The sequence below is a fragment of the Strix aluco genome, chromosome Z (genome assembly GCF_031877795.1).
Source record: "Strix aluco isolate bStrAlu1 chromosome Z, bStrAlu1.hap1, whole genome shotgun sequence".
Taxonomy (NCBI): domain Eukaryota; kingdom Metazoa; phylum Chordata; class Aves; order Strigiformes; family Strigidae; genus Strix; species Strix aluco.
In genome coordinates this window covers 16,952,700-16,980,422 of record NC_133971.1, presented here as the reverse complement: position 1 = coordinate 16,980,422, position 27,723 = coordinate 16,952,700, and the positions used below count along the sequence as shown (strand labels likewise).

Here is a 27,723-nt window from a genome sequence, read left to right as displayed (position 1 = left end):
CTTGGCTAAAGAGACTCATCCCCAGTTCTCTGCAACCTCCTTTCAGGTAGCTGTAGAGGGCGATGAGGTCTCCCCTCAGCCTCCTCTTCTCCAGACTAAACAACCCCAGTTCCCTCAGCCGCTCCTCGTATGACATGTGCTCCAGACCCTTCACCAGCTTCGTTGCCCTTCTCTGGACACGCTCGAGTAATTCAATGTCCTTTTTGCAGTGAGGGGCCCAAAACTGAACACAGTCATCGAGGTGCGGCCTCACCAGTGCCGAGTACAGGGGTAAGATCCCTTCCCTGTCCCTGCTGGCCACACTATTTCTGATACAAGCCAGGATGCCATTTGGCCTTCTTGGCCACCTGGGCACACTGCTGGCTCCTGTTCAGCCGGCTGTCAATCAACACCCCCAGGTCCCTCTCTGACTGACACACCCAGTTCAGCCAAACGTCATCACATCCTAAGGCTTGTTAAAGCTGAAATCAATCATTTTACCGGCATTGCTAAAGCCGAAGTCAAGCGCTCCACTAGCGTATTGCGCAGCGTCTCAGCGACAGCGTCCCCAAGCGCAGGGACGGCGCGGCGGCGGGGAAGGCCCTGGGTGAAAGCCGGTCCCGCGCTGCCGCCCCGCGCACACCCGGGCCCCGGCGCGCGCCCCTCCTGCCGCGCCGCGGGGTCAGCTGACGCCGCCGTCACCTGCCATGGGGCGGGGCCGCCGCGCGCCGGAAATGAGGGTGCGGCGCGTGCGCAGCAGTCGGCCGCGCGGGGCCGGGGCCGGCCATGGCGGACAGGGTGCTGTTCCGGCGCGGGACCGGGCAGGTGGGCGCTCGACCGGGGGCGGGAGGGCGGGAGCGGGGCTTTGGAGCAGCGGTAAAACGGGCTGTGGCTTCCGCAGAGCGACGACTCGGACGTGTGGGACGACACGGCCCTCATCAAGGCGTACGACAAGGCGGTGGCCTCCTTCAAGGTAAGGGGGGCGGCCCGCGGGTAGCTGGGCCTCGGCCCGGGCCCGCTGCATTGCGTTTTACTCTTTTCCTCCTTTCTTTTCACGAAGAATGCTTTAAAGAACGGAGAGTGTTCTGAGCCTTCGGACAGACAGGAGCAGCGCCTGGGGATGAAGAGAAAAAACAATAAAAGGAACAGAAATAGAAAAAAGAGCAACACAGTGCCTTCGAAACAGGTCACTTCGCCTGTAAATGCGAGTGGTACTCGTACTGTATGTTGTACTTCTCTGTCGCCTTGAGAGTAACATTCTGAGAGTAACGTTCTGGGGCAGGGGGATGATAATGTTATAAACCTTATTTATAGGTTGCACTGAGCAATTTTGCTAAATAGAAAAGTTTTCTGGGTGGGAGTCATCTTTCTCGTGGCTGGGACAAGAAGTAGCTTAGAAAAAGACATCTTTCTCTCTGATGATTGTGGTATGTATTTACTTCCCTCTCTTGCTTTTGTTGTAGTGGAAAGTTGGTGACAGCTGTAATGCTGTTTGGTCTGAGGATGGTAATCTGTACCTAGCAACTATTGCCGCCATCAATCAGAAGAGAGGCACATGTGTTGTTACTTACACAGGATATGGAAATCAGGAGGAGCAGAACCTGTCTGATCTACTTCCTCCAGCCAGCGATGAAACAGTAAATGGGATGGGGAGTTCTGGGGAGGTGAGGGACACTTTTTCATTCTTCTGAAAAGGAAAGAGAAAGTGGGAGAACCAGCTTTTTCAGTATTTCTGGTACCACTGTGCTGTTCAGAGTGAGAATTGATACCTGATTCCATTGTGAATGGACACAAGCTGATGGAGGGAAGGAAAGCATCCCCTTCTTGAACTCAGCATGGAAGAAAGGGGACAACAAGAAATTCACAAGTGAAAGATTACATAGCTAAAACGGTGAGCAGATAAGATTATGAGGTTATAAGATCTTTCCTGAGTAGGACTGGAAGGGCTAGAGAGAGGTAAGGATGTGAATGGGGCTTTCCAGGCTTTTTCACACTAAAATTGCTTGCTGTAAACTCCTGTTTAGTGCACCTCATAAAAATGGCTTGGTCTTCTAGAATGAAGATGAGACTCTGTATTCAACAGATGAAAGTGAAAAATCTTTCCAGTCATATCGAAACAAAAGCAACTGCACAAGAGCAAGATTCTCCCCTCAAAACCTACGTTTTCCTGCAGCACCAGCAGCCGGAGGCCTGGGAAGGGTAAGCTCAGCCTTATCTGAAATAATTCATATACCACTGTAAGCCTAGTATTATTATAAATTCTGAGACAATAGGATGATATTGTCTAGAAACAAAATAAAAACATTTTGAGAATGGATATACAGATATGCATGTTAGAACCTGTTGGTATGTCATTTCATAATAATCTGGCCATGGTGTAGCCCTTTTGCAGTGCTGCTGTCTAGTGAGGAAAGCCTTCTCCCTAGCTAACAGTTGCTTTGCAATACCTTGTAACTCAAAAGAGGGATGTTGTTCCCTGGACTGTGATAATGCTCTTAGTGATAGCACTGTTGATGTTTTAAGATTGCACTTTTTCTAGCCAATTGATACGTTTCAATATATAGGGCATTGAAGGCAGAAAAAGTGATGTCCAGATGTCACAGATGCTCTCGGTTGTAGCTTCTCTATTGAGTTATGAGGGCTGGGGTGTTGACCTGCTCTTCAGTTTTCCTGTTGTCTAGGAGTCTAATAGAGCAGCTGAATGCAGCATTATGTTTTCTGTTAACTGCTTGTGAAAGATTTCTTCATAAGGTTTTATCTTTTTTTCTTTCGTATTAATAGATTAGTATCTAAGCTCATTTTAAAGACATTCAAAAGCATAATGGAGTTTAGTCAGCACGTGCCTCCAACCACACAGAAGGAGAGAAATTATCTGTTTGCCTGTGGGCAATACTGGATATGTTTCTTCATGTGAGAGTGCAACCACTGATTTCTATTTAGAAAAAACTTTAAATGCTTGTATTAACTAGAACCCTGTTTCAGTACTGTCTACCTCAGTGACACATATAATGTAAGTTTTACTTTTCCAGTCATGGAATGCTCCGTAGAAATAGCCACTGTATGTTGTTACTGCAGTTTCATTAAATTGCTGGTATGTTGCCTTTAGTTTAAGGTATATGTATTGCTTCATATAATTGTCTTGAATAAAATCCTAATGCCTGAAATTTCTTTTTAATTTGCACTATTCAATTTTTTCAATGTAGCCTGGATCAAAACTCGGGGCATCTCCATTCTTTTTATCTTGCTGGCCCCCACCCTTCCCAGCAGGACCACCGGTAAGTGATAGGAGAATGAGGTCAGAGATGAGTATTGGAGATCAAGTTTTCTAACTAAATGTGCTTACCACCTGTGTTTTTAGAACATTTACCTGTATTTACCAGGTATTTGATAACTCATTCAGTTACAGATCTAATGCACAAGGTGTGGTCTGCACTTATTTTTGTGACAGTGAAGCTGTTGGTAAGAGTATCAAGAGAAAAAATATTTGAAGAAACTACATCTTGCATTTGATTAACAGCATTTCACTGATGCAGATAAATATTTTCGCCTAATAAAACTTTTTCTGTAAAGTCAATCTACAGGAATCCTCTTTCTCCCAGGCTTTGGAAATTATGTGTTTTCAGAAAATATCATCTTATTTGACTCCCTTTTCAGAGAATGCATTGAGGATATGTTCCTATTTTACAGTTTTATCTTTTGATCTTTTAGAATTGGTTGCTATCTAACCTGGGATGTACCCTATTGAAACCACAGACATTTGCTTTGTGATTTCTTAGTTGATTCCTCCTCCACCACCTATGAGGCCAGACTCTCCTGAGGAAGATGAAGCATTGGGAAGCATGTTGATAGCCTGGTACATGAGTGGTTATCACACTGGGTATTATCTGGTATGTGCCACTTTTGTCTTGAAGTGTCTTTGTAATTTTGCTTTTGTGTTGCTGCTGCTGTTCTCAGCAAGAAGTTAGACAGGGAGGACTGCTTTCTAGATCTCTTATTCTAATTTATTATAGCCAAATTTAAGGGTATTTTGTATTGTATAAGTATTCTTGTCCTTGAGTCGGAATCACATGAGCCAGCATATCTGTATAGTTGATGTTGCTTTAGTTCTTTGTTCTGCTGGAGGAGTCCCATTAGGTACTTTTATAGCCAGTGATTCATAGCCATTCTGAAATAACCAGTTCTGTCTATGTAGACAGGTGGAGTAAATCTGAATAGATTTATTATTCAGTAGACTTTATGTGTTTTCTTCAAGTATGAGTGGTAGTATCACATTTAGGATCAGAGTAAATTTGAATATATTTATTATTAAGTAGCCTTCTATGTATTTTCTTTGAGTATGAGTGGTAGTATCACATTTAGGATCAGATTTGGCATTTTTGCAGAGGCTATTCGTCAGTAATTGTCTCAGGTGATGGTGAAGGTCCAGCAGGAGCTGTCAGCATAGTTGTGAAAAATCTGTGACATGGAGTATTGATTTCTGTTTTCCTTTGTACACTTGTGAAGAAAGAGGAATTAAACTCTTTGCATTGGAGAAGTTGGAAAGGGTGGATTTGGTGTCATAGGGTATCTTCAAAAGACTACTTTTGGAATTCCTTGCTTCAGATTATGTATAATTGTGGATTGCTTTAATTTACTTTAAATTGAACAGGAAATATATATTTGAAGTTATTATGTAGAGCCTCTGATTATAAAGATGATGTAGTTTGGCTTTTGTCCTTTTTAAACTGCCCATTCTGATTTCCCCAAATTGTTAAAAGCTATTCTTGATTTGTAGAGGACTAAAAAAATATTGTCCAAAAATGTTTTTGTTCTGTGACTAAAGCTTTCATTTCCATGTTAATAAAAATAAGATTTTTACTAAATTGTATCCTGTAGGGTTTAAAACAAAGTCGAATGGAAGCAGCACTGGAGAGAGAAATGCATGCAAAATAACTGAATATACATCACTGTTTTGAAGGATTGTAAGTATCGTAGTTTTGTGCTAAATGAAGATACACTGTTGCTTGACTGATTTGTTTGAAACCACAGTTCATTTCACAAGCTCTCAAGAAGTTTTGAATTCTGTGAAGAAATTGTGAGCTTTGGGACTTCCATCTGCTCTTACGGTCCTCTTAAAAAGACCACTTCTGCCATCCCTTTGTTGCTTAGTAGCCATGGAATAGTATTTTCTTGGCTAGGATGAAGGAAAGTATTTTATTGCTCTGAGAGTTTTAATTACATCATCTCTGCATCAGGATTAACAGCGCAGCTTACTTGGATTACTAAGAATTACCTTATTTTTTATGGGCTATTTTAAAAATAAAAGGTTTTTAAGTGATACGCGTTTTTTTTCATCTATATACACACCTTCAGAAGCAACTGCTTCTTTATACAGATGGAATAGAAGGATGTGTAGCTAAACTCTTTTTTTTCAGGACAAGATCAAGATTTCAGTTTGATACTGTTGAGCAATTCTGTTCTCCTTACTTCAGTGCCTGTGATTTTATTTGAAATCCTTTGTTTAGAATTCTCCAGTATGTTGTTCAGTTCCTTACAGAACAAAAACTATATTCTCTTGGGGACTTGTTTTCTTATTTTCTGTGACAACATGCAATTTCTGTGCAGTTGAGCAGTTCTTGTTTGTTTCTTTAAAAACAAAAAGCTCTTGTATACTAACTTTTGCTTCTTTTTAAAATCCAGGTACAAATCTTTCCCCTTGAGAGGTGTGTATCACTTATACACTGATGGTTGATGGTGAAGATGAGAATTTTCTCAAGACAGTTAATTTTTTCTTAACATTGAGCTGTCCCTGATAACAAGTAAACAAATAACTTGGCACTAGTAATTGTGTATTGAAATGGGCTATTTCTTAAAAACCTCTAGTCAAATGTATTTAGAAAGCACTGCAGCAATAAAGTATTTTTTACTTCGCTGAAACAATTGTCTTTTCACCACATGATAGATTTAAGTCTTTTAACCCCACATGGTAGATTTAATTTCTCTCTCATTTTAACATCTCTTGTATTCCTCAGACTTTGTATCTGAATGACAAACACCAGAACTAGCAGTTACAGTATACTTTTTTAGGAGGCTGCTATGGCAGCAGTGTATGTTACGGTGGCCACTGGTGGCAGGGGCCAGGAAAGTGGTATACCGTCATATTAAGAAAGGCATCTTATGGGTCTGTCATGGTTTAAACCCAGCTGGCAAGCAAACACCATGCAGCCACTTGCTCACCCTCCCCTGCCTGGGGAATGGGGGGATAAATTGGAGGGGTGAAGGGAGACTTGTAGGTTGAGATAAAAACAGTTTCATAATTGAAATAAAACAATAATAGAAGGTACAAACGGGTAATGCACAATGCGACTGCTCACCCCCTGTGGCCCAGTATCCAGCCCACTCCTGGCTAGTGATTGTGAAATACCAAGATCCCACAGTTGCAATCCCAGAAGCGAGAGACAACCCCCTCCTTCCTAGCCGACCCCTCTCTATATACTGAGCATGATGTTACATCATATGGAATATTCCATTGGCCAACTTGGGTCCAGTGCTCTGGCCGTGTTCCCCCCCAGCTTCTTGTACATCTGTGCACAGACAGGACATGGGGAGTTGGAGAGTCCCTGATGTCTCAGCAACAACTGAAAACATCAGTGTGTTATCAGCATTCTTCTCGTACCAAACCCCATACTGAATCCAAAACACAGCACCACTCTAGCTATTAAGAAAAAAATAAAGTAATTCTGTCTTGGCTGAAACCAGGACAGGGTTTGATTAAAATCCTTAACATGAACTGGATTCAGAAAGGCTCATTTTTTGTTTCAAATGCTTATTAATAAAGTTCTAGGGGTGTGATGTGTTCAGGGTGGTTTTTAGTTTTAGCATCAGTAGACATCTATGTTGGATGAATGGCTGAAATACACCAGTATTTCTGAGTACCATTGCTAAAAGCAAATTAGAAAAAGCAGACTGTGGAAAGGTAATGGTGTGTGGACTTAGATTTCAGCTTTTACAGTCTTAACTTAGCGAATAGAGGCTGCAGCCACAAATCTAGACAGCAATTTAGTTAATGCCAGTGGTTTTCTGTAAACTAGCCAAATACAGTCCTGAACTTTGCTGCGTTCAATTCATTTTCCTACTGTGGTCAAGTGTCAGAAAATCAGTTTTCCCACAAATGATTGAGCAAAAAGAGAAAGACATAATCTTAATTTTGCTAAACCACATTGAAGGCTTTTTTTTCCAATTGTCTAGCTGAAGTAAATTAAGATTGCTTGCAGTGACACAAAGCTTCTACATCAGCTGTTTAGCAACTGTTCATTGCTAAACAGGCACAACCGCCATCTGCCTCAGTCAGCTAGTCCTCTGTTAGTATCTGGAATTGCATTAGAAAAAGGGGCCTTTAACAGTTTTTAATGCTAGTAAAATCTAGCATCTGATATTTTTAGTGCATTCCAGACCATAAAGGGTTTTATGATTTTTATTTCATAAGTGATTCATGTAATTGATTTCATTGCAAGTAAAACAACTGAATAGAAATAATTTATTTGAAAGAGGTTTTAAGCAAAATTCTGCATTTTTCTTTGGAAGATATCACTTAGGTACAAACTATAACAATATTTGCAAAGCAAGTCAGGTTTTTAGAGTTATGTTAATCCTATCTTTTATTCCTTGATCCTTTTACATTAACCTAACCCTGCTGTAGAAGAGACAGGCACGTTTCATCCTGGTAAAAATTTTATAATGTATGTTTACTTGCAATGCAGGTGTATAATTCCTAATACAAGAAAGAAGAGAAAAAACTCCAAAACCCTAACACTTTCAAACTATTCTAGTCTTGAAAAATCAGTGCATGTGGCAAAACCCATTGCCAAGATAATTTTCAACTCCTAGAATGGGGATGCTGCTCCTTCATGATATCAAATATTTTAAGGTTCTCTGCATCAAGGAGCCAACCCACCATTACTATTGTCACAAGATCAGGCAATCGAGAAACGCACTGGACAAAAGCTGTCACTGTTGATGCACTGGCTTTGATTTGATCTGTGAACATAAGGCTACTGTCCAGCTCTTTTAAAGCAGGCATGTTATTAAGTGTTCTAAAGAAGTTTTTCTAACCAGTTTCTGTAACATCATGATTTACTAACTGAGAGCCTTTCAAGTTCCTGGAAACCTCCACAGTTTGCAACCTTTGCTGCAAAAATAAAGAGACATCAATAAGGATTTAAAGATGCTCCAAACCAATACGGAACATGGATGAATATACAGTGAATATACAGTGAAGCTAAGGTACTGTACACTAAAAATAAAAGTTATTGCTATTAGGTTGAAAAAAGTAGAACTTCAAACTCGTTTAAGCATTTTAATACCTCAGACTGAGGAGACTGATAAAATAGAGGATACTTTAGCAGGCACATTAATGCCTAGCAGAATAAGATACCAGTGTGTCAAATACCACTCTTACAGAGCAAAGCAAATACAGTGCCAGCTTATGCAACCACTTGAAGTCAGACACCAGATCAGCTTTGCACAGATGCAAGATTGTGAGTTTAATAATCTCTTCCATGCCTGTGTACTATCACATAGTGCTCTTCACTCTTGCCTTATGGTCAGCCTACTTACAAGATGGAACTCAATATATACTGAAATGTTTGTCAAAAATGAAGATGATATGACATACTTAGCATTTGCTTACAAAAGAAGACATTTTCCCTAGCCTATATATGAGATGGTAGTTTTAAGACTATACTAAATAAGTATTAAATTCAATAAATATTTTGGTAATGCACAGTTTTAACAGCTAGGACACAGAAGCTAATATAACTAACAATGAAGTTATGAAGCTCTATTTTGTCACGCCTTTTTTGTCAATTATTTTTCTTGTAATTCACATTGCTTTGTAGAAGACAAGGGGAACTGTGGAGACATTTCGAAAGAGGTTTCAGCGAAGTATATAAGCAGTCTGATTACACTTTGAGAGGCAGGAAATATTTTGAGCTATGTATATAACAAACAGGAAGAAATGATACCCATTAAAAATTACAAATAATTTGCAATTGTAATGTATACAGACAGAAGATTAATTTATCCTGAAGCAGTAACTTCTGTTACTTCATGTTTGAAGGTCTCTCCTGCAAACTCAACTATTTCTAATAAGCTGTCATCATCCAGACATAGGATAAATGAGAAGCATCTGAGGTGCAGCACGTGTAGACACTGCTCAACACTCAGTTTGGCTGCAGACTTCATTCCCTTCCCTGCAGGAAGCATGAGCTCCTCCAGATTAAGAGCACCTAAATTGTATGCCGCAGAAAGAAGACAACCTTTGCTGTTAAGATTCATAGAATCACAGAATGGTTAGGGTTGGAAGGGACCTGAAAGATCATCTAGTTCCAACCCCCCCTGCCCTGGGCAGGGACACCTTCCACTAGACCAGGTTGCTCAGAGCCCTGTCCAACCTGGCCTTGAACACTGCCAGGGAGGGGGCAGCCACAGCTTCTCTGGGGAACCTGTGCCAGGGCCTCACCACCCTCACAGGGAAGAATTTCTTCCTTATATCTAATCTAAATCTCCCCTCTTTCAGTTTAAAACCGTTACCCCTCGTCCTATCCCTACACTCCCTGATAAACAGTCCCTCCCCATCTTTCCTGTAGTCCCCTTTAAGTACTGCAAGACCATTATAAGGTCTCCCCAGAGCCTTCTCCTCTCCAGGCTGAACAACCCCAACTCTCTCAGCCTGTCCTGATAAGGAAAGTGCTCCAGCCCACTGATCATCTTTGTGGCCTCCTCTGGACCCACTCCAACAGGTCCATGTCCTTATGTTGGGGTCCCCAGAGCTGGACACAGCACTGCAGGTGGGGTCTCACAAGAGCAGAGTAGAGGGGGAGAATCGCCTCCCTTCGACCTGCTGGCCACACTTCTCTTGATGCAGCCCAGGATACCGTTGGCTTTCTTGGCTGCAAGCAAACATTGCTGACTCATAGTCAGTTTACCATCAAGTGATATCCCCCAAAGTCCTTCTCTGCAGGGCTGCTCTCAATCCACTCTTCACCCAGCCTGTATTTGTGCTTGGGATTGCCCCGACCCATGTGCAGGACCTTGCACTTGGCCTTGCTGAACTTCATGAGGTTTGCACAGGCCCACCTCTCAACCCTGTCCAGGTCCCTCTCAATGGCACATCCCTTCCCTCCAGTGCGTCAACCGCACCACACAGCTTGGTGTCATCAGCAAACCTGCTGAGGGTGCACTCAATCCCACTGTCCGTGTCTCCTATGAAGATGTTAAACAGCACTGATCCCAACATCGACCCCTGAGGAACACCAGTTGCCACTGCTCTTCACTTGGACATCGGGCTGTTGACAGCAACTCTTTGATTGGAACCATACAGCCAATTCCTTATCTGCCAAGTGTCCCAACAATCAAACCCATGTCTCTCCAATTTAGAGACAAGGATATCATGTGGGACAGTGTCAAATGCTTTGCCCAAGTCCAGGTAGATGACATCGGTTGCTCTACCCTTAGCCATGAATGCTGTAACCTCATTGCAGAAGGCCACCAGATTTGTCAGGCACAATTTGCCCTTAGTGAAGCCACACTGGCTGTCACCAATCACCTCCTTATTTTCCATGTACCTGAGCATAGTTTCCAGGAGGACCCACTCCATGATCTGGTCAGGCACAGATGTGAGACTGACTGGCCTATAGTTCCCTGCATCCTCTTTATTTATTTAAAAATGGGGAAATTATATTTCCCCTTTTACAGTCAGTGGGAACTTTGCCGGACTGCCACAACTTCTCAAATACGATGGATAGTGGCTCAGCCACTTCATCCACCAGTCCCCTCAGGACCTGCAGATGCATCTCATCAGGTCCCACAGACTTGTGCACCTTAAACAATATATGTTTCCTAAACCTTGTAATGTCAATGAGTGACAGCAGCAGAGCCAAATAAAAAAACATTTAAATTTAGATTCTGGGCAACAGGCTACTATCAGCTTTCTTTCCTCAGCTTTGCCACTGCCATTGTTCCAAAGGTCACTTCACTCTGTAACTCAAGATCTTGAAAAGGTCGTCAACCTTTTAAGATAAGGCAGAACTACTTCTCCAGAAAGGGTCTAATGGGTCTCACTGAGTCCTCTAAAGATAAAAGGAATCCTCCATGTCGCCAAACTCAAGGGACCCAGAGGAAAGAAAAATAAATTAGGGTAATCCTCCCTTTCCAAAATGCAAGCCTTTTCAACATTTCCCTGTTCCCTACAGACATGGCTTTTGCAGGAGGACCATCTTGGCTTTCAGAGGTGCTGAACATCTCTGATTCCATAGTTTATGACAGCCACCCATCTCACTCAGCTCATCCCTCAGAAGGACATGAATGGATGCCCTTCATCACAAACTGCTTTGTGATACCTGATTTAACGTTCTAGTTCTAGATACTCTCCAGTATCTCAGATGACATTTAGGCTGTTCAAGTTATTTCCTAAGATCTCCAAACGAACCTGAAACAAAACAATTCTGTCAAATGCAACAAATGAGATCAGCCAAAAGGCAAGCTATGTACAAACCAATGATTTCACAAGCTTCCTTGTCATCAAAGTATTGGCTTTTAAGATCCAGCCTTTGAGAGAGACAAAACTGGGCAGAGCAGCAACTAGGAGGAAAGGGAAAAAAAAGTATACATTGTCATTCTTGGAACTGAAAGTTAGCAGTTTCTCTCAACTATTAAGTTTTTTAAAGTGTGTTTTCTGTATTAAAAAAAAAAATCACACCTAAAGAAAGAAAATCTCAATCTCTCAAAAATGACACAGTTAACTTGTTTTCTGTTAATTTCTTGCATGAAGAAATTGCTGCCAGAAGGAATTCAGAATTGAAGTAGCTGGAGCAGTCCAGGTGAAAAACAGAGATATCTTGGAAACTCTTAATAAATTCAACTACAATACAAAGTGTTGCAACACTGGAAATCTATTGTATAGCAAACAAAAGTCAAAAATCAAGAAGGGTCTCCTAGCTCCACCTGTGAATTTTACTGTAGAGGGAAGCATCTCATATCATAACAAAAGCAAATGGGACAGATAAAAAGATGAGTGGGAGCAGCAAATTGATTCCTCAGTTTAAATGTTAAAATCAGATGGCCTGTGTTTTATTTTATAATTAGAACCATAATGGATCATTCTGGCCAAAATGCAAGCAAGATTTGCTATAGATTAATTTCCAGTCTCTTTCACATGTAAAAAAAATATTTTTCAACATTTAGCAGGACACCTTTCCCCTGAAATTATTAGTTTTAGGTACATTGTAAAACGCTATTGAGATATTGAGGGTACAGTCCACTGAATGCTGTTGGTTTGTACCGTATGTTTATATTGAAGTAGAGCTGGGTAGTTATTATCATAGTGTACAAAAAATCTGTTATCTAGGGGCCTCAGACTGAAAAGTAAGCTTCTTCCTGGAATAAGGCCACTAAAACAGAAGGCACGACCCGCTCACTGACCTGTCAGAGCAGCTATGCACATGATCTGGACTCAGTTGCCAATTGTGCTCCTTCTCCCTCACAGCAGACTGTGAGTAGCAAGAAGGAAAAATACCCCAGGAAAACAAAGAATACAGTCCTGCTCATCCCTCCATACTAACTTACGGAGGTCAATGAAGTTACAGCACTGAAAGGTTCATGTCCTCTTTTTTATTGGGGTAGTAAACTCAAAGTAGAAGCTGTAGGGCAGAAGCAATGGGAAGACAACACAGAGAAGCTACCTGTCTGTTAAAGGAGAAATTAAAACTGCTACTCAGTATTAACAAGTTCTAGTGAAATACAGTACCTGAAGTTTTAAAGTGCACCTTACTCAGCCTAGAACAGTTTTCAAGCTTCATTCTGCTCATCAACAATTTCTTCATGTTACAGAGGTTTATGAAGCCAGCAGGTATTGTATCAAATACACTGCAGTTCTCATATTGACTCATGGTTTAGGCCCAGAGGGCAACTGAGCACTAAGCAGCCGTTCACTCACTCCTTTAGCCCCAGTGCTGGGAAGGAGAAAAATGACATAAAAAAAGGCTCAGGAATGAAGATCAGGACAGGGAGGAGTTGCTCACCCATTTAAACAGCCACAGGCAAAAGACAAACTCATCAGGGGAAGAAAACAAGAACATCACTTTAATTCAAACACTAACAAACCCAACACTTAACAGACAGAATAGGACAGTGAGAAGAATCACTATATCTTAAAAACACTTCACCCCACCCCTCCCTTCTTCCTGGGCCCAGCTTTTTTTCCTGATATCTCTGCTTTCTTCCCCAGTGGCACAGAGGCGGGGGATGAGGGGTGCACTCAGTCTGATGCTCCTTCCTCCAAGGTCGGGAGGAAGCACTCCTCTGCATTCTTCCTGCCACCCCAAGGGGTATCCCTGTGTTGGGAGACAGGCTTCTACAAACTTTCTCTGTGGTGAGTCCTCTCCACGGGGGTGCATTCTTCTCCAGATGCTCCTGTTACCCTGAGCAAAGGACTTTGTTAGAGTTGCTTAAATTTAATATGCTTGCTATCCATGGGAAAGAATGTATTGTTTAATGGGAATTGTAGGCTGCAAAACTGTTTCTCATTGCACGTTGCAGGCCCCACAAATGTTTCTCATCGTACCCAAGGACACATAGTACGTATTATCGTTCATACAAATGTTTCTTGTCAAATACAAGGACAAATTGGATGGATCAGATAGCTCAGTCTGTTCTTCAAATGATCAGCAATAATGAATAAGGATCTAATCAGGAGCTATCATCCTTGAAGAAGAGAAACATCCTGGACCATGGAAGCTTGTTAAAATTATTTACGTAAATCAGTTTAAGATCCTGGCCCAAACAAAGACCCTCACCCTTTGAGCTTGCACAGAAAATTAAAAACCCACTGTAAATTTAAATTGGAGCGAGTATATTACTAACCAACAAGGGATAGAAGTGATAAGTAATTAACCAATAATCATTATAGTAAATACGTAATCCTGTAGTTTGGAATGTATAAATACTTTGAAGTTCTTTTGTGTGGTGTGCTTGATTTGTGGATGCTTTCCACCTAGCACCCTGCACAGAATCAAGCAGTATCTCCTCTCTAAACTAATCTTGGTTTCCAGAGTCTTTATTTCAGGTAACATTCCAGCACGGGTCACCTCCACGTGTTGCAGTCCTCCCAGTGCCAAACTACAACAGTGCGGGCTTCTTCTTCCCACAGAGTCCTGGGGGTCCTCTACAGGCTGCAGGCAAATCTCTGCTCCTCCAGTGACCTTCATGGTTGGCAGGGAGGCCGCCCTGCTGTTACTGGATTGTTATTAATTTGAGCTGATTTTAATGATTTTTGGTGATTTGGATTTAAATAAGGAATGATTTAGAGTAACCATACAACCAGTTATGCTGCTTCAAAGTCCTTTGTAAAGTCCCAGGCTAAGGTCACATAGGCTGGTAATAATCATTAACCAGATTTCTATTCAAATAAGAATCATGACGAGGTACCATTGTTAGACTGTTCAGTAAGGACAATTTGTTGCCCTGTAGACCAGGTGTTCTAAAAGTTGCATTGTGAAAGGGCCTCAAAGCATGTTAAAATCACAATGTGAGCCAAAATCCTTGGGTCAAGGGCATTGGAGGGTCTTTCTTTTAGGTCAGTAGTCCATGGTAGTCGCAAAAGCAGCCGCCCAACTCATTTCAGGACTCAAGCGTGCATGACTGGAAAGAGGTGGGAATAAGAAAATGAGTTGCAGGAATTAGCATGTTTATGTATAAGAACTTGATTAACATGTATTACTGTACCCAATATAATCAGCATGCTACATGAGTTAGGTGTGCGTTGTTGGCGAGACGACTCCCCTGCGCACCTGGCTGTTAATAAAGGAGTGTCTGCCTATCTACATCACATTGGTGTCGATAAGTTCTTCTGTCCCATTTTGGTGACACTGCCATCTCACCATGGGATACAGGGTGTCTCTGTGTTACTGTAAAAGCCAGCAGAGGAACTCTCTAAGACTTGTTTTGGAGTGTTAGAAAGCGGCATTCTTTATTGCAGCACTGGGTGCACATGCAAATAGCTTTGCAAAGGTGAGCGCACTCCCATATCTGTAAGTGGCAGCTAATATACAGTCAGATTATACATACTCATAATTTTTCCAAGAAATGAGTTACATATGCATTAGATTTCCTGGAACTAATTACAATATCTGCATCCTAATTACACATGCACTTTCTTGCTGGGTGGTGGTCTGGAGGGGTCCCTGGGGGTCGTTGGTAGTCTTCCTCACCGTGTCTGCTGGTTGACGTCCATGCTCACGCACACTCACAAAGGTCTGTTTAGGAGGTGTTGTGCAGCTGTGTTGTATCTTAAGCTGGTTTGTTTTAATTTGTCCTGACCTTGTTCCTGTTATCTTCAAGAATAGGCCCCAACTTCTTATTTATTACTGTCTTATCTTCAAACCCCTTTCTTCTTCACAAAAGCACCAACTTTCAGCTGCACATTCCAGAAGCTATGTTGACACTGACCTACTTCATTCTCAAAAAAAAATATTTAGCAAGATGAAAAGCAAGATGAAGAAAAAAAAGAAAAAATAATTGTTAGCAAGATATTTTGGCTTACATCTGCACCGGGGCACCTCCCTGCCTTCCTTCTCCTTCCTTCCACTGACCTCGGTGTTTGCATAGGTGTCCTCCTTGTAACTCCTCCTTAAAGTCCCCCTACTCCTCTCTGTGTTATCACAGAGGTATAGCCATCACCGTTAATTGGCTTGTCCTTGGCCAGAGGCAGGTCTGACTTGGAGACAGGGGAGCTTCAAGAAGCTTCTCATAGGGGCCACTGCTGTAGCTCCCTCCCTGGCTACCAAAAACACCACCACACAAACCTAGCACACTCACTGACAGTTTCCAGGCAGATGAATTTGTCCAAATTTGAAAAAAGTAGTTCTGTGATGAAGCCAGACAAATGCACAATGAAACTGGGTTTCTTTGGTTGATCTGCTTAATCCCTCTGTTCTTTTGACAATTTGCCAAGGTTTCTGTAGCTGAACTTCACTATCTCACATCCTAACATCTTTGGCTTCCCTTCTCTTGACTGCTTCTTCCTATCCTCTTTGTACCACTGCCCTTCCCTGCCAACCCATTCTTCGCTGAGGCTTCTGCTGCTTGCAGCCTGAGCATACCTCAGCTAGGACCCCATAAAAGCTCATGCACTGCCCAATATTCTGTTTTGAAAGCCCAGTGCAGACCTACTCAGATTGCCCCAAGCAGAAAATGCATGTTTGTTGGTGCCTCCTAGCTTGTCCTCTGTATTGCACAGAGATCTGCTAAGGTGCAGTTCTGCCCCTGTATGAAATACACTTCTTAGATCAAAAGCCAGTATTGAGGTCATAGTCTGAAATTAGGGGCAAGGATGGTTATCCGTTAATGCAGAATGGCTACCTATCCTCTGAAATGCATATGGTAGAAGACAGCTTTACTATTCACGGATATGGAGCTGGTCAGTTGTCAGGCACCAAGCAGAGAGGAAGAAAAAGGGAACTAGAGAGAAAAGTTACATTCTGCCAAAATTCAGTACGCTGTATCTGGCATTTCTTTTCTGTCTATCTTAAGACATTCCACAAAAGACATTAAAAGAAGTAATTCTTGCTCAGTTATCCTCAAGTTAAGATGATGTAAATTACATTTTTTAAAAATGTTCCTTGAACTGTTCAATAGCAGGTTGGATAACTTCTACAGATCCAGGACTCTTATTCAGCTGAAGTTCAATATAACCTGAAACAGAAAACAGTGTCATCGAATTTCTGAGGTCAGCTTCCTGAAAGGAACTGATGTTGCTGAATGTACATTTTAAAAGCAGCATCTTCCCTGTTGTAAGTAGGAAAGGACACACAATGGAGTCTGGTAGATGTCTTTGTACCAGCGAAAAAAAGCTATTAAATTTTTTTTTTCTTCTTTCATTTTTTGTGCTACGTCATTAAAATGTGTAAAAGCAGGAGCATAACCCTGTCAATTGTTGGCATCTCCAGTGAAGAATAGCAAGCACCTATTTCAGATATATTAAATTCTTGTTTGTGTTCACTTCCTTGTCCTGCAACCTGAAAACTACTGAGTAGAGACAGCGATTCTGGGTAATTCTGAAAAAAACCCACAACTTATATTTTTGTGGTGATAAAAAACGGACTTAAAAAAATACCTTTGCTTCTTAGGAACTGAAAAATTATTGGGGCACACAGAGTAACAGTATTACTCTCATAAACTACAGAACTAGCAGAGTCCAGTAAATACTGAATGAAAACTGGAAGAAGCAGTTTTGGATCAATAAAACTTAACTGGTCAATGAAGAACGTTCTTATTGGAAGGTCTGAATTGTTCTGCATATGTTCATCATTTTCTGACTAGCTTTCCAATGAATCCTTGCAGTCAATCAATTTAAATAAATAGGATATAGTTTTGGGGACTGCTTTGGAAGAAAAGCTGCAAGTGTAGACCAATAAAAAACTATAGCACTCAGCAGCTTTTCTAAATGTGTTGACTTGCTGCAAGTACTGAAGCCCTCGCTCCAGTTTTTCTGTTTCATCAGAAACCAGGAGCTCACTCAGTCTTCTCCCTGCAACAAACTCCTGGAACAAGGGGTGAAAGAATTTATAAACTGAATGAAGTCTTTGGGCAGTAAATTTGCTCAGTAAACCCAGCCTAACAGCTTCATCTCCATCAACTCCTGCTTTAGAGAGATCACACTCAGTGAAGTTAAAGGATGGCTTAGAAAGACTGGTTAAGGCAAGCTCACCACATGAGAAAAACATAGCCAGTATATGTTTCTTTCTTCATGTATTTTAGTGAGTGACAGAGCAGGTGTTAGGCTTTAAAAATAGCCTTATAACTGATTATGTTATGCTTTGGGTGCTGTACCCAATATGCAGTGAGAGACACCATAAAAAGTGGTGTCTTTAGAATGGTCTGCATAGACTTTTCAAGCACCAGCTGAAAGAGAAGCTGCTCCACAAGGTCAATATCGTAGAACAGTTTCTTTAGTACATACCCAGTGCTGGACAGAGGGAATTCTGCAATGCTTAAAAGTGGTTGTGCATATTTGCGAATTTTTCTCATCTTGTTAGTGTGGCGCGGAATCAAACTCTACAACTCACTAAGAGTTATAAAGTAGTATGTTTATTACGACATTGGGCACACGGGGGATCGCTCCGCCACAAACGTGCATGCCCGGAGCCAAAAAAACCAGCTCCTTTTATTGTTTGAAATGTTACATATGCATTAGGATTCCGAAGATAAGGAGGGAATAATATAATTAGTTCTGAGAAATTCCCCTCTTCCCCCCCCCAAGTCCTTCTTCTTTGCACCTGTGCAGTGCCTCCTGGTGAGGGTGGGCCAGGGCCTTCGAGGGTCTTCAGGATGAAGTAAGACTCCTTCCTTTTCATGAATTTTTGACTTTGCTTCCTGCTCATGCTCTCTGGACCTTTGGCTCCTCTTCAGGTTGTAGAGTTAGTTTTACCTGTTTGTTTTGTTAATTGGAACTTTTGTGTCTATCAAGATGTTCCAGGAAGTAAATCCTTGGTGTTATCAGGAATTGGTCATCCTTTAGCTGGTACGTCTCCCCCTTTATCTCAAAGACAGGGATTAGTTTACTATCTATCCTGTTTTCTGTAAGAATGTTATCTAGCTAACATTGCCTAAGGGCTAGCATTGTTTAAGGGGCCTCACAACTTTGTCTATATTTCTTTGCTTCCTTTTTCGCTTTCCTCAGATCAGTTAGTATAGACAGCAACAACCAAACAATGCTGGAAGAGAACGTTCATTTGTGTAAGTTCTTTTACAATTTGGGGCACTGAATTCATCTTACTATACTCATCCAAAAGAAATAAGACCTGTTTTTTCAGTGGCTGAATTACATCTCTTAGAGTTGTTTCTGTTAATGGTCCCACAAATCCTACTGGATGATTGCATATATCACCCATGCTCTGATCTGACCTTGCATAACTCAGGGAGAGATAAAAGACGAACTTATACCTGTTCAGAATGGGGCAGCAGCCTGAGGCTCAAAGAAAAGCTATTTTCCTGAACAATGCTGTTTTTTCACTTCCACCTTCCAGCACAATGGTGGAGTTAAGGTTTGCAAGGATTTCATGAAGAAAGAGCTGCTGTACTGAGTGATCATTAATATCCTTTGAGACAACTGATAAGATCCTACAGAGTAATTTCAAGTCCATAGCCAAATGGTTTGCATTCCCAAAGGAAAACAATTTGCTGAAGCTGTTATCATTGTGAGCCTTTGTAAGTTGTTCCGTCAAGTTCTTTGCTTCCTGAAGACATTGACTTTCAACAAGTGTCCTGTCTGCAAAACGGATGACATTAAGTAATAAAAATTAGTAAACAATTGATTCTGTACACAGAAGTCAAATATAGTCAGCTGTCCATTAAATTGGAGTAATATGAACATGAGATTTTCTAGATAATGGAAAAAAATGGTATAACTTCTTCTGTATAAACCAAATTCCCAGTTTCTCTTTGTTCTATTCAGTTGGGTTTGCACCCATCTGGTTTAATGTGGGGTTAGATCACTTGATTACTTGCTACACACAAACTATTTGAGTTAAAGAGCTTTGATGGACCTGACCTAGCTCTGTGCAGAGACATGCTGGTATCTCAGTGCAACGATCCCTGGCCTTCCACAGTCTGGGAAGAATAATTAGCTTAGATGCAGCACTGTGTCAATAAACAACTGGATTGCCAGCCTCACAAGCAGGCTCAGAGAGTGGTGAAAAAACATTCAGTTGGCACCATGCAGACAAAGTAACGTTAAACTTGACCTAAACATCCTTTCTGGACACACATTAACTTCCTACAGAGCTGCTGAGTCTCTGCACCACACTCTCTAAAGCTGTTGCTCTGTCAGGGTTTCTAAGTTTTCATACAGAGCATCAATTCTGGATAGAGCCGGCTATGCTGTCTGTGGCCATAGTACAGTTTATCCACAAAATCGATAATCTGCCCCAAAATAAATGCATCAGGGCTGTACTTTGGTATTTCCAAATGGCTGAAATAAGGCAAATGTACTTTTACATTGATGTAATTATACAGATATGAAGTATATGCATTGCCAAAAAACCCCACAGTAATCTGTCACTCAAATGAAGCAGCATCATTTTATTCTTTGCATATTCAACTTAAGTACAATGAACCCCACAAATGTTCACTGATTCTTCCTGCACTTTACTAAGAGATGACACCAGAGAGCTCCTTTTCTGAAGAATTTCAGACAAAATAGGGTATAATTATGCTGTAGCCTGGGGAACTAGGACTTCCTACCAGAAACAGCCCCAGTCACTTGCAGTAAAATGGAGATATGCATGTTGGTGAATACAAAGAATGAACAAACATCTTCATTAATAAACTGGCAGCTATGACTTTTATTTTTCCCTCCACCATTTCAGTAACATGAGGTTTAAAACTATTATTATGATTTCAGAGCTCTATAACATGCCTTCAGTGCCTTCAAAAATTACAAAATGCCTCCGTCTGATACATGTATCTCCCAAATAGTTTTGGCATTTCTGGTTGGCAATAATAGCCATTTTTGGATTTACAGAAGGCTGCTAAAGAAAGTGTCTGGGCAGTACAACTATAGCAAATTTACTTCTGAGTTACCAACTCTGTGCTTGCACATCAGTACTGTTCTGCAGCAACTCAGTAAAACTTACTGTGTATGAACTCTTCGCTCGGAAGTTCACACATAGGTATCAGCAAAACCACTCCCTTGAAATAGCCATAGTATTTGGAAAAAGGAAGCACCAGAAGCAAAAGACAGTGGAAGGTTATCCCTGTTTAGCTTCTTTTGTATCAAAACGCATGTACCTCCAATATGTAGTAAGCAGCTGATACACATTTGCAATTTTCCAAAACATTAAAAAAAAATCATACCATATTGTCACAAAATAATTTAGTTTGCTTATATGGTTTGTCTGCACAGAAGTGACTTTTGCCTGCTAAGGGACTGGTTTATATTCACAGATTACAAAAGCAAGCGGTAGCTGACAGATTCTCTACTATTTGTTGTCCCTATATATGGACAATCCATAAATCCTAACTCAGTCCTTACTTCAATGAAAATTTTGCCTAAGTAAGGCCCAAATCTAGAAAACATTAACAATCTTCTCAAACTAAAATGTAAATTCAACACCCCCATCCTTTCAAGTGAGGCTGCACAGTACTTACCAGCTCCTACAGATTGTAGGCTTGCTTTCTCTTCAAGATTTGCTTTACAGGGAGTTTGCCAGAACAAAAATGAATCCAGTTATACTCCCTTAAATATTTATTATTTAGTTCAAACTGAGTTGCTTAGGTACCAGCAAGCACCAGTACCAGCTATAAGGGCAATTTACAACAGATGCAGCAGTAGCTCTGTATTTTTCAACACTAGTAAAATTCTTTTACTCCTCCCATAAGCAGGACCTCAGCCATAATGTCCCTCTATTTTTCTCTCTCTCTTGTCTGCCATAAGCTTCTTCCATCCCAGGGTTTTGCTGCCCAGCCCTGATATGACACGGATGCATGTGAGACAGTCTGCAGAGATGCAGGGAAGATACTGCTACAGGCAGAGGGAGCAGGGTGAGACAGGATGGCTGATGGCCGGAGGACTCTGCCATGTGCCTGCCCAGCAGAGACCCTTTGTTTGCCTGAGCAGGGTGGTGAGCATGCTCATAACATCCCATCTATCTTTTGCATGAGTTAGCCAATAAATAATTGCTTTGTGCTTCCCAGTTGTGTATATCTTCAAGGTGCCTGAACAAACTGACCCAAAAGAGGAGCTGTGAGATCTCCCACAATAACATCTCCTGATCAAAACCTCTCCACTAGCTTCCTGCAGTCCCAGAAATTGGGACTTGGCTTTCCCCATCCTACCAGCCCCTCTGCAACAGCCCTGCGGTTCCCGTGGCCATGCCCGGCACCCCAGGCTGCAGTACTTTGCTACCAACAGAACAGCCCAGGAGCCCAGGCGCTGTTGCACGCATTACAATTTGCCAGAAAAAGGTGATTGCTGTTAATTACTGAAAAGCTGATTGCCAGTAGCTGCCCTGCAGAGATGCTTTCTCCACAACTTGGGTCAATGCCTGCAGGCAGGCAGCTGCTGTTCGAGGGTACGTGTTTGAACATGGCAGGTACCTGAACACCAGAGCTCAGAAACAACTTTACAGAGGCAGAGGCGAGCTGTCGCTGCCTGCACCACGCCACCGCAGGTCACATACCCCCTGCCCATTCAGCAACCTCTGAAATGCAGTGCATTCAAAAGGTTGGCCAGAATGAAGAACTGCAATAAGCTGCCTTTGCTGCTTGTTCTGCGTGTGCACACACACAGAGGCTCCCTATAACTGGAACTATCATTTAAAATCACAAAGCATGTAAACTGCTTCACTAACAGCAAATACTGCAGACAAGCGCAAACCTGTACAGACTGTGATAGGCTCTCTGGTTGCTCTTCCAGTGACCTTTACGATACTTCCCAGCAGTTGGACCTACAATGATGTTTTCAAAAGATACAGCAGTTAGTGTAATGCATTGCTTCAATTGCTTTACATTTAGAAGAAAGACGAAACTATTTTACAAACATTCCTTTTGTTTGGAAACTTCGCCCATATTTCTACATTTAAACATTAATTTTAAAATGGGTTTTCACCGAGGCACAACAATCTATACACTCAAGAAACATATTGTTATTTATATACATTTAAAGTAGTATTAAAAAACCAACAGTGAAAGTGTATGTCAACTTTCATCACACAGCAGGAAACTGTCTTAAGATACTCTGTCAGTCACTCGGGGAACCATGTTGCATGTTCTTCCACAGGATCTTCACTTCTCTCCATTCCTGTAGCAACCTGCACAGTTGAAGCACTGTACCCTATCACCTTCTCCTGCAAGCACCTCAAAAATGGTCATGTACATAATTTCTTTTCCCAGAAAGCATAAAAACCGCAACAATGCATTTATTTGATGAAGTTACTTCAGTGGCCTCTCTCTGTTATTGGAATTACATGCTTTTAAAATCATAAATAATAGATATTAAATCAAGGAAAATAAAACACCACAGAACTGAGATACATGCCATTATTGTCCTTCTAGTAACACCAGACAAATAAATATATGACTGCCCAGATAATGCTTTCTTCTTTCTGAAAACATCCTCCTTGCAACTGTGCTCTGGCTTTTACCTCAAACAGGGTCATTCCATTTCGATTCCCTTGCTCTGGTTTTTGCAAAAGCCATTCTGATTTTGCAGTGCATTACTCTCCATACTGAAAGCTAAAGCAAGATTTTAATTAGGTACCAGTACTATCTTGAACCTCCATCCCACCTGCATTGGGAAGTGGATCTTTTACTTGTATAGCTAACAAACTTGGTTCAAACCTATACAGAAAAACCCAGCTTTAGCAAGAGCAGTGGCTTCCACATGGGCTTCTGCTGGCCAAGTTTTATGAGTCCAGTTGAACTCCTTCATTCTCAAAGATGTTCAAGATGAGATCACCTTTGCAGCCAAAGCTATTCGATCAGTTAGGAAAGCTTTAGCCTGCTATCATATTCTCCAAAGCAGGGACAGAACTAGACTGCAAATACCTCAGGCTTACAGCAAAGCAAAACCACTACTACAGAACTGTATCTTTCATATAATTATAAATGTATATTCTTGATTTATATTACAGATGAAAAATCTCTCTTTTTCTTTCAAAGCCTTCAGGTTTCATTTATTTTGCACCTCTCATACAGGCAAATGCAGGTGAGATAGATCTACTTAAGCAGCATGTTTTATATTTAGTTTCTATTGAGAATAAATTTTTACTCATACTAAAAATTTCAGAAATACAGAACCAATAACCTTTCATACATGTAATCTTGCTTAAAAAAAAAAAAGCAACAGTCTGGAGTAGTTTTCACTGTAATGGTGATGTACAATAAAAATATGATGGCATTATTTTCTAATGAAAAGCTAACAGTCAGTATATTTTTTTTCCTGTTACAGTAGGTAATTCTTCTTGATAAAGGAAGCTGTGAAATGCTTTCCCTAAGTGGAAAATTAAAAATGAATACTTATTTCTATTTTGCTTTCTATTTTAATTTCACTCTTCAATTAAATTAAATAACTATAATAGATAAACAGGGCTAGTACTAAGTATCAACATTTACAATGCTTTCAGTTTGAGAGAGAGAATTTTCTGGAACAGAATTGACTAATGACAAGTTATTATTAATGAGAAGAAATGGCTCTCCTCAGACAGTAGCAGCTCTAAAGAAAGAAAGATAGCACTGATGCTCTTAAGACATCTGAGATGGTGTTTTCCAAGCAACAGTTGCAGTCCTCTCATCTTACATCAGCTAATGGGTTTAGCTTCCAGATTTTTTGAGATTTTTGAGGCATAGGGGTTTTAATCATGAAAGATCTTACAGATAGTATATTTTTTCTGATGAAAGTTAAGTCCCTCAAAAACAAATGAAGTCATAGAAGAAGAGCTGTCAGAGTTCATCTAACCTGACTTCAAACATGCAGAAATGTTTAGTTTAGCATACTCAACTACAGTCTCCCTAATAATCAATAAATATGTATAGGTGCCATGAGGAGTTAATTCATCCCTCTGACTTTGAGTAGGATAAATGCCAATTAGAGGTAAGTGGCTTTTCATCAATGGACTGCCTAAGTACTGCCTAGGCTAGCAGATTGGATACATCAAAATAAACTTACATGAAACAAATTCCACCTAGAGCGCATAGTGTTAATTACATACACAATTATATACAGCTTTTGGGTTGCTGTTTTTATTTTTTTTAGGAGAAAAACGGTGGAAATCAGGATGAAGGTCCAATTTGCCTATCTCAAGTCCCAGATAGTGCCTCCTTGGAGTGTATTCCATGATAAAGGAAGACTGGAATAGGTTATAAGATTACCACCACTCCAACAAATCCACTGTAGGTTTCAGTGTACTTTTTAATTTCCTCATTTTATTTCTTACTTTGAAGGAATTCACATATATAAAAAAACCCCAAACATTATTCCTCAGCATTAATTCCAATTAAAATTGTGAAAGCAGTGTTTCAGTTGTTAAGAGGTGCATACTCAGGATTTTTCACAGCAGAAGGACAATGAAACAAAGACAAACTTTTTGGCGCCGTCAGCATTGTTCATGCAACATGGTGACTATCTGAGAGAATAATCAGCTGGCTTTCACTCAGTGAAAAGCCCATGGGAGATCTTAGAAAGTATGTAAAACATTACATATCTAGAATAATTATAAGGTTGGGGTAGCAGACTTATACTGTGCAGTTCTCAGAAATAAAGATCTGCTGAAATCAATTGTCTGAATATAACAACCTTAAAGACAAAAAGGTGGTGGGTTTTTTGTTTGCTTTCCAGCATCGTTGCTGAGGAAAAAAAGAGATATCAAAACAAATCAACCTTTTTGTACATATAGAAATATTTCTAGGACAGTCAGTCAACTTACTTGGGAAACCATTTAGCATGTTCTCTCCGTGGATCACCACCATCTTTCTAATTTCCCACACATCCACCACAAGCAAAACACTACACTGTGTCTTTCTTGCCTGCATGTAGAAAGTTAAGAGATCTTGGAGATAATCACGCTTGTGTGTTTTATACTTGTTCACACTCTAGGCATGTGACCACGAGTATACCAGTGTGTATCATATAAAGGTAAGGAAACTGTAATGGTTAACTAAATAAAACCAACCAACCAACCCGCCTCCCCGCCCCCCCCCCCCAAACCCCCAAACCCCCCAACCAAAAAACAAACAAAAACTCCCCAACAACTCTCTTACAGGCATTTGAGAGTTTTCATAAAGATGTTTTACTGGAAGTGCAACACCAGCATGTGCTTATTTATTAGAAAACACAAAAAGTTACAGGAAAGGAGTATGACTGGGTAGGAACATAAATCAGATTACAAGAATTAAGAAGATTATAATTCAAAAAGATGAAGCTTTTGAGCAAAGAAAACCGAAGGCTCAAAAGCTCTGGCAGATGAAGTGCGAAAATAAAATCAGACAGGATGGAAAAAAAAAAAAAGTCCAAAAGTAACAAGCTAAAGGAATCTAAACCTTCTTCCAGACAGCAGGAACAAAAAGGAGTGAAGAGAACTGGTAGAGCCAACTGTTAACAAGGCTGTAAAAGAACCATTCAAAGGACAATGCAATTGCAAAGGACTTGATAATGTTCACCGCAGAAAAACTCAGGGGTATTCTGATTGTCTAAAGCAGGGGGGCCATACAGAAAGTGGATCCAAAATCAAAGCAATTGTGCAGTAGATTATGGCTGAGTGGGGAAAACATAATGCCAGTCTTTAAAAAGCAGTCTGCGCCTTTGGGGAGAAGAAAAGACATCAGATCTGTAAGCCTGGCATGTTACAGACAAATAAGCAGAAAAAAGTATAATTATGCCATGGTACAAACCCACGATTAATCCTCATCTTAATCAGTGCATGTGATTGAGGTCCCCTCAACTCAAAAAATTGGAATAGGAAAAGGTGCAGGGAACAGCAGCAAGGATGATAAAAATATGGAACACCTTCCACATGAGAAACGGTTGAGTTGTCTACGTTTTTCAGCCTGGGAAAGAATACATTTATGGGGCATACAATACATTGCAAAATGATGCGTGGCAAGAAAAAAAAAGTTATACCCATTCAAGTACTGTAAGCAGATTTACACTGTTTTATAAATTAAAACAGAAATCCCTCCAAGCATCACTTCCAATTACCTGTAAAGAAAAACCCAGCTCTGGCAAGCGAATTGGGCTTTGTTCCTCTGGCATAGAACGGCCATCCGCTCGCGTCCTCAGTGCAGTACCTGCAGGCATACTCTGCTGGGTTCCTCTCCAACTTCTGAACACATATGTCGTACTTTGAAATATTACCCACCTCTTTGCCCAGGACAAATCCACAAGTGGGACAAAATTTCTGGTGCTGTTTGTACGGGGTACATCTAAACTTTATGGTAAATAAAACTAATCCACAGCAAAACCACTGCACACTGGATTTAACAAGTGTGTGATAAAACCCAGCAGCTGCCATTTCTGTCAAAGACCATGATGAATGAGATGTTGTCCTGGTTTAGCCAGGATAGGGTTAAGTTTCCCCAGCAGAGGGTGGGGAAGCTCTAGCGGGTTATTCAGATACCATGCGGACATCACATCCTGGCGCAGAAGCGGGACAAGGGGTTACCGCGTGTACTGTGGGATTTGCTCTGTTCTCACTGCTGTATTGGTAGATATTTTGCTCTGTTCATTGTTATTACTGTTATTGTTATTGTTGTTGTTTGCACTGTTGTATTAAACCTCTCCTTATCTCAGCCCTGGGGCTTTGTATTTCACTCCCTTTGTGGGGGAGGGGCAGCGGCCACATGGTCTCAGTCTCCCGACAGGGGCTAAACCACCACAGATGTATAGGACAAGAAGGACTTCATTGTGTTCATTTCTCATGGTAGGGTTGTAACTCTTCTGCAGCTGTTTATGGACTTCTTGGAATTCTGCCTCTGTATCTTTGGCAAACTTGTGGAAATCAAAGGCAACATGTGGGAAACAAGCTTGCAATGCTGAAGGATGCAGTTCATGTGTTTTATTGTCATTGGTCTCTAATGTAGGGTCCTCTTTGACAGACATTTTCTGAAAAAACAAAGATGACTACCAAATTATATTACCTGTATCTTTTAGATAACATTCAGTCATCACCTCTGTTACCTTAACATGGTTTCCACAGGTTATAAACATTTGATTTT

At 40.9% G+C, this 27,723-nt stretch overlaps 2 protein-coding genes across 5 annotated transcripts; one reads left to right on the top strand and one right to left on the bottom strand.

Moving 5' to 3' along the window:
- The first annotated feature begins 709 nt into the window (after window positions 1–709).
- On the top strand, window positions 710–5,898 carry SMN1 (survival of motor neuron 1, telomeric). 4 transcript variants are annotated; one of them, XM_074812968.1, is made up of 9 exons: window positions 710–804; window positions 881–952; window positions 1,040–1,165; window positions 1,443–1,616; window positions 2,035–2,178; window positions 3,183–3,254; window positions 3,756–3,866; window positions 4,855–4,940; window positions 5,659–5,898. In XM_074812968.1, the coding sequence occupies exons 1-8, from the start codon at window positions 766–768 to the stop codon at window positions 4,909–4,911; spliced, it is 795 nt and encodes a 264-aa protein (XP_074669069.1). In that variant the 5' UTR covers window positions 710–765; the 3' UTR covers window positions 4,912–4,940; window positions 5,659–5,898. The 4 variants fall into 4 exon arrangements, with proteins under 4 accessions (XP_074669069.1, XP_074669067.1, XP_074669066.1 ...); XM_074812966.1 differs by having other exon boundaries at window positions 1,040–1,201; XM_074812965.1 differs by lacking the exons at window positions 4,855–4,940; window positions 5,659–5,898 and having other exon boundaries at window positions 1,040–1,201; window positions 3,756–4,825.
- A 3,138-nt stretch (window positions 5,899–9,036) lies between these two features.
- Window positions 9,037–27,607, bottom strand: NAIP (NLR family apoptosis inhibitory protein). Its single transcript, XM_074813630.1, is given in 24 exon segments — window positions 9,037–9,275; window positions 11,513–11,566; window positions 11,569–11,598; window positions 11,717–11,878; window positions 12,788–12,900; window positions 15,819–15,882; window positions 16,521–16,629; window positions 16,631–16,884; window positions 16,887–16,937; window positions 16,940–17,757; window positions 17,759–18,069; window positions 18,711–19,282; window positions 21,163–21,221; window positions 22,392–22,460; window positions 22,762–22,809; window positions 22,811–22,859; window positions 23,353–23,420; window positions 23,422–23,484; window positions 23,961–24,004; window positions 24,883–24,964; window positions 25,437–25,536; window positions 26,708–27,048; window positions 27,389–27,409; window positions 27,411–27,607. Coding segments are annotated over 24 exon segments (3,918 nt in total).
- Between the last annotated feature and the right edge of the window lie 116 nt (window positions 27,608–27,723).